General features: G+C 48.8%; 1 protein-coding gene across 2 annotated transcripts; it reads right to left on the reverse strand.

The window, feature by feature from the left end:
- Nucleotides 1-4,208: 4,208 nt before the first annotated feature.
- On the reverse strand, nt 4,209-6,780 carry LOC119281451. 2 transcript variants are annotated; one of them, XM_037561966.1, is made up of 2 exons: nt 5,489-6,780; nt 4,209-4,582 (listed from the first exon to the last, which is right to left on the reverse strand). In XM_037561966.1, the coding sequence occupies exon 1, from the start codon at nt 6,761-6,763 to the stop codon at nt 5,507-5,509; it is 1,257 nt and encodes a 418-aa protein (XP_037417863.1). In that variant the 5' UTR covers nt 6,764-6,780; the 3' UTR covers nt 4,209-4,582; nt 5,489-5,506. The 2 variants fall into 2 exon arrangements, with proteins under 2 accessions (XP_037417863.1, XP_037417864.1); XM_037561967.1 differs by having other exon boundaries at nt 5,485-6,780.
- Nucleotides 6,781-7,119: the final 339 nt, after the last annotated feature.

Below are 7,119 nucleotides of genomic sequence, written 5' to 3' on the forward strand. Positions count from 1 at the left end.
AATAGGACAAGGGGAGGGGGTGCGGCCCTTCTTTCCCTCTCCCTCTCCTTCTTTCTTCTCCTAGTTGGACTAGGAAAGGGGGAACCTACTCCTACTTGGAGTAGGATCCCTCCCCTTGGGTGCGCCCCTTGTGGCCGGCTGGCCCCCTCCTCTCCTCCTTTATATACGGGGGAGGGGGGCACCCCAAAGACAAACAAGTTGGTCTTTAGCCGTGTGCGGTGTCCCCCTCCATAGTTTTCCACCTCGGTCATATCGTCGTAGTGCTTAGGCAAAGCCCTGCGCCGGTAACTTCAACATCACCATCACCACGTCGTCGTGCTGACAAAACTCTCCCTCGGCCTCAGCTGGATCAAGAGGTCGATGGACATCACTGAGACGAACGTGTGCAGATCACGGAGGTGTCGTACGTTCGGTGCTTGATCGGTTGGATCGCGAAGACGTTCGACTACATCAATCGCGTTACTTAACACTTCTACTTTCGGTCTACGAGGGTACATGGACACACTCTCCCCTATCGTTGCTATCATCACCTAGATAGATCTTGCGTGATCGTAGGATTTTTTTTAAAATTACTACGTTCCCCAACAGGACATCCATCAATTTTCTCACAAGATGGAGCCAACCTTCCCAACGGTTTCCTGCTAACGTCCTCCTTAATTGAATATTAAGAGGATTGGACTGTAATACTGTTGCAACGTAAGCGTCTCTTCGCTGAACAAAATTATAGAGAGAAGGATATTGGAGTGCAAGGGGCGTCTCTCCTAGCCATGTATCCTCCCTGAATCTCGTGGAAGTACCATTTCCAACTACAAATTTTGTCTTGTTAAAAAATACTGATTTCACTCTCATCAGTCCTTTCCAAAAAGGCGAATTAGTCGGCCTTACCGTCACCTAGGACAAGATTTTGGATTGAAGGTACTTATTACGCAGAATCTAGGCCCATAGGTGCCCTTAGAGAAATGTCTTTTCTGTCGTTTCGTCTAGTCAAAGGGCTTTTACCATTTTCAGGGCGTTTGCTAAACATTTTTGCCCCTCTCTGCATAAGCCACTTACATGCGGAACTTACCGTAAAAATATAAAAGCAAAAAAACACCCTCTCACTGTCTATCCCACTTACAGGTGGACCCCACCAAAATAATTAAAATAAAACACACACTCTCTCTCACCCCCCACCCCACCCCCCACCCACCACCACCACCACATTGGGCGTTTTGAGAGTCGCGTTGAAGATACCCCTAACAGGCGCTAAGCATTTGAGCAACATTATGCCGCGAGAGTAGGCTATGCAATTTGTTTGGGATGTCGTGACGCTACCTTTTTTTTAATGAAAAAGAGGCAAAAAATTCCTCACCTTTGAAAAAAGTATGGCAATTAGCACTCGGCTCGCATTTTTTAATCTTTTTTTACAGGAGCGCTCGCCTCGTGTGGATTGGAATTGGAAGACTGTTTGGGATTGGCCCCTCTGTTTCTGGTTCAGCGCTCTGTTGAGCACAGTGACGGAGGTAGAGGGTGGACAGGGTGGGCCACGGCCCACCCTGAGATTTTTTAAATAGCTTTATAGCATAGGAAAAATGCTAAAAAATATTAAGAATTTTTTTTATTTTCATGAACAGCTCTACTGTTGGCCCACCCTGGCTCATTGGGCTAGATCCTCTACAGGTTGAGAGCATTTGGGGAAAGAATGGGCCGGCCAGGCGACGAGGGAGCTCGCACGCAATCAAAGGACAGCATGGGGCGGGCATTGCCTCCGTCCGCAGCCACTCACCCCGTCAGTGACGTCACATGTTGCTGCCATCTCCCGGGGTTCGATGGCAAGTACTCGGCCGATCTGACACTCCAACCGATGTCTCGCCGCTGGTCACGGCCGCTCAAGTCAGTGTGCTGGTTTTGCCATCGCCCGCAAGCATCATGCGAGAGTTGAGTGTGTCGATGAACACTGCTTTCCTTCATGCTTCGGTGCTGCCGCTGCAGAAAAAAATCAGTCCTTTTTTAACTTAGACGGCAGCGAGCGATTGGTTCCGTACTCGTAGTAGAGTACTTTCTCTGTTCCGATTTACTCGTCGTGATTTTATTTTAATTTAAAACTAAAACCACAACAAGCAAATTGGAACGTAGGGAGTACATAAGTACTTCGGGAGTCGTTGTCGTTGTGGAGGTTTGTGCCTGTGGATAGCCTCGACCCGGCCGGCCGGCGATGGCGTGCCCAAGCACGTACGGGCGTCACAGGACGCCACCAGGAGGAGAGGTTTTGGTGGCTAGTGATCCGCCGTCGCGCTCTTCCTTTCGAAATTCCAAGGATTCATTATAATAATTAAAGGAAAATGCTGCTCTCGCTACTTCACAAATCACAAGCCACTTGAGCAAACCAGTTGTGCGTGTCGTCCACTTGCCGTCACACTCTTTCGCTGTATTTTTTTTTTCGCTTTCTTTCTTTGTGCGGCTGTAACGGTTGTTGGGAATGATACGGACAGGAAGACGCGCCTTGCCTTGGCTTGGCCGCTTGGGCATTATTAAAGCGAGAGGAGGGTGGTGACCAGCTACAAGTTCCCCCCGATCTAAAGTCCTAGGCGGTGTTGCTGCAACGAGATCGTCGTGACACCCCTGCGCTTCTTGCCCCAGCCACCGCTCTCTTCGAGCCGCTGCCGGGGAAGGCCCCGCGGAACCACCGAGAGCGCCACCGCCACCGCGGGCTGCCTCCACGGGCTTTGCCCGGCGGCAGAATCCGGCAGCGGCTTGGAGAGAAAGATCGAACGGGGAGGACCGGAAAAACTGAATCCAGATCTCTGCCCGCCCGTCCTGAGGACGCGCGGCAGTTTCCCCTTTTTTTAGTGGGTAGTAGAAACAGTAATATTTTGGTGTTTGTCTTGGTGTTTTCATTGGCGTCAGCTGCCAGCAGCCAACGGTCCTGGTCAGATCAAGTTAGCCATGTCTGCACGGTCTCTTGCTGAAGCTGGTCAGATCAAGAAGGCGGGAAAATCCAGAGAATTTGCTCAAGGTTACACAGAAATCAAGCCCTGCCTCTTACTACCAGGAGCGAGGGGATCCTGGTTTCCTTCCTACCAACTCCATGTGGTATGATTTTGTGAAGACCAGTGAACTCAGAGCCGGTAGTTTCTCCGCAAATTCTGCGGGGTTGTTGCCCGCTTCTTTATTCTAATCATTGGACAAAAAGGAACACAAGGCCAGAGCTAACTACTGGACTAGAAGACTACGAGAAATATCACAACTCGAACAGGATCACCAATTCACCAAAAGTCCAAAAGTGTGTGTGTGTGTGTGTGTGTGTGTGTACTCACACGCCACTACAAACAGTCAAACACACCAAGAACAAAACCACAATCAGGTCGAACAGACAACGATCTCTCTACCATCTTCTTCCAAGCTCGGGGTCGGCGATGTTCAGCCGTCTCCACTCTGAGCCCCCCAACCTTCTCCTATGAAAGAATTCAACGCCAGCCAGGATTGGCAGCCTCGCTCCACTGCACCGCTGGCTTCGCAAACCCGTTGAGTAGTTTGATTTGAAAATACCTACTGGTAGTATTATAAGGCTACACTCCATTGAACTGAAGCAAGAATCATTTCCGGCTTTCCAGACAGCACACATGGCTACCTAGAGAAAAGGCAACATTCTATTCATCCATGGAGGCATTTCATCACAAGAAAGGTATACTGGACAGGTTAAGCACATCTCACAATACTCCATATATAACTTAGGGCCTGTTCGGCTATCCACCAGCTCCACGGGATTGCAGGACCTGCGGAGCACCTATTTTCCAGCTTCACTATTTTAGCCTGCAGCTCCGCGAGCTGAGTCTGGAGCGGAGGGACTCCGAACACTCCCTTACTTAGCTGCATCAGTGATACTCCTTAGCACTACAAAAACACGCACCATCGGGAGAGTCCTTGCAGGCTTGAACTCATTTGATGGAGCTCGTGCTACCAGGATGCACCCATTTGATAGAGCACATTTATCCACATTTTAAGTTGATTCGCAGCCCACAGGTGTCCCGGCTTCCTTTCAAATCAGGGCATCAACAACATGCAAATTAGGAGTGTGGCGATAAAGCTGACAGAGGCAAAGTTGAGAACCTACAACTGTAAACACGACACTATCATTACAGCAGGTCACGCCTGTTTCTAAATGTTGCACCTGCATTTAGGTTTTCCAATCCAGTTAAGAGTAAACTAAGGAGGACACTAATAATAAAGACTGCATATATAAAGAGAAAAACCGAAGAACTCTACTACACAGCAGTAAGAATTCAGTTGTCACACACGTTCAAGCAACAAGGCAACACAACTGAAATTAAATAAAACCATCTCAGTTCGGATAGGAAGTTTGAATAAAACAGGAAATGCGTAACATAACTGGAAAAACACTAAATTCAGATAAAGCAGCAGCTGTTGTCGGAGCAAGGCTGTTCTGCCATGCCTACAGTCCATGTGAAAACAGAGATTGCAAGACAAAAGATGGTTATCCAATCGGCTTCCGTGATTCCAATTCAAACAGACATCTGGATGACGCTCTTATGCCCCAGTTAACCCAACTTCGGCTAATCGAAGCTAGATGTAACAACTTGACCTGAAATGCAAAGATTATCTTTTAGAAACTAGAAACCAAAGCCAGTAAGCCACCCACCACAAAATATAACAAGTCACTGAATCATCTGGAACTGGCATGGGTATATAAATGCATGTTTTCCACTATTACACATGGAAATGGAGAAATATTATATTATATGATCATGATTCATGCATTCGAACTAACCAAATAAATAGCGCATTCTGCAAAACCATTCAAGCGAGGAGGAAAACTAATGACAGTTAAGTTTGCCAACCAAACAGAATAACTGAAGAAGATATATAAAGTACAGAGTTAATAACAAACTACAAATCCTGAAAACCAACTGAAGCAGCGTTTAAGAATTCAGGTGTTGACTATATAAAGCGATGGTGCCAGGTGAACTAACAAGAAAAAACAGTTACTTGCCCTATCTACATAATTAATCATTTTTCACCTACAATATGTATACTCGCATCGTTGATTCTAGCAATATGTGGTGTCTGAGAAAACTGAACAATTACAAGTCAGCAACCAAGTAGTTCTTTCTGAACTTTAAGAACACTAGGGTTATCCCAATAAACAAAATGGAGTTACAAGTTGATCCAGTCTTTTATGTAATCAAGTCACAAATATGAAACTAGTTTTACACATGATATTGAGTTCTAGGGGAATTGGTTTGTGCCCAGGGGAGCCCCTTCTCAGTAGGGTTAAGCAATGACACACTGTGACAATACCAACAAAATTTGTAAGCACCGAGTATTATATTATGTAAATTTCGAACTACTTTATCATGTACTGGCTTTATTAGGCATCAAATCCTGATCTGGGTGAGCAATCTACACCTATCCTTAAATAGCTAAATCTATGGAAGTACAACCAAAAGGAAATAAATATAATTAACATATCAAAGGGGAGATTACCTACTTCATTGTATCAAGCACCTTAAAATTTCTTATCATCATCTGGAGCAGGCAAAGGTGCCGACCGCATGAAGAACGGAAACGCAGGACCTCTGTGAGGCTCGGTCGACTTGTTGCAGAAGAATTCCAGCTTTGTGGTGTTCAGATTTAGTACAAGCAGATATGAATGGGGCTTCCTTATGGACCAAAACTCCATGTACACATAGCCAGCCTTCATTGCCAGGATGCGCACCCGCTTCATCCACTCCTCAAGACGAAGCTTCTTCAGGTATCCAAACTCATTCAGCAACGAAACCTCCTTCTTGAGCATCCACTCAGCATTGCTGTCACGGACCCAGAGCTGCACGCACTGCTCTTTGCTGGACACAATGCAGAGCCCGCCGTGCTCCGCCATGTCCGCGACGCAGTACGATTCGCCAGGAGGGAATGGCGGCTTGATAACCGACCACACCATTGCTTCCATGTCCAGCACCAAGATCACCTCGTCGTCCTTGCAGTGCCGGGACTTCTTGGTGTCCGACCGCCAGTACACGTAGCGGCCCGCCGGCATGCCGTCGCTCCAGCATCGGATAAAGCTATACACTGCATGGTTCGTATCGGACGAGGCAATCATGTCCCACTCGCGGGTGCGGGAGGAGAAGACGGCGGAGTGTGAGCCGGCCCACCGCTCCATGCCGATGACCCGGAACGAGGCGTCGGCATCGTCCACCAAGATGGCGTAGCGGACGATGTGGGACGAATAGCGCCAGGCGTGGGGAGGGCGGAAGAAGACGGCCGTCCGCGCGAGGGGGTCATACGCGGCGAGATCCAGCGCATAGCGGCCGCGGGAAAGAAGGAGGAGGCCGCCGTCGCAGCCGCGGAGGCGCCACTCCTCGTAGTAGTCCCCTTCGCCGTCGTCGTCCGAATCTATGGCGGGGAGGTCTTCGAAGAAGAAGTCGCCGTCAACGGCGGCGGAGACCACGTCGGGGTTACGGGATTCGGCGGGGACGAAGCGGGGGTTAGGGCAGTGGTGAGGAACAGGCATGTCGCTGCGGTCGGTGAGGATGAAGCCGACGAGTGGGGGCCTGCGAAGGGACAGGAAGCGGCGGAAGATGGCTGGGAAGCAGGCTACTCGGCCCCAGCTCTTGCAGGCGAGGGCGGCTGTGGCAAGTGACGCCATGTCGGGGAGGCGGAGGAAGATCTCGCCCAGGAGATCATCAACGAGGGCGGCCACCGGCGGCGCCGGCGAGGTCTTCGTCTTCTTGGCGCTCTCGCTCCCGTTTTTCTCCCATGGCTCCATATAGTAGTACTACTACTTCTCAAGAGAATTCGCTGTTGAAGGATCAGATCAGATTTCTCTCAGGCCTCACTCTTATAGGGGCGTTTCAGTTGTGATTTTTGGCGCCCGAAATTTCACATTCGCGCCAAGCTGCTTTTCGCAACATTTTTTCTTTACGGGAATACATTCCACTTTATTTTTTTATTTAGTTTTTGACAGGAATACTCTCCACTTTATTGATTACTTTTCGGCACAGAAATGTGTCAGCATACCTTTACCCCACTGTTGGGCCAGACCATGGGCTACTCTTGGACCTTGGCCTGCTCGGCAGCGGCTGCTATAAATATGGGAGAAGATGCCACGAACAAGTGGGTTTG

This window comes from Triticum dicoccoides, chromosome 3B (assembly GCF_002162155.2).
Source record: "Triticum dicoccoides isolate Atlit2015 ecotype Zavitan chromosome 3B, WEW_v2.0, whole genome shotgun sequence".
NCBI lineage: Eukaryota > Viridiplantae > Streptophyta > Magnoliopsida > Poales > Poaceae > Triticum > Triticum dicoccoides.

Coding starts and splice junctions, on each gene's coding strand:
- LOC119281451 (XM_037561966.1), bottom strand. CDS start 6,763: ATGGAGCCATGGGAGAAAAACGGGAGCGAGAGCGCCAAGAAGACGAAG.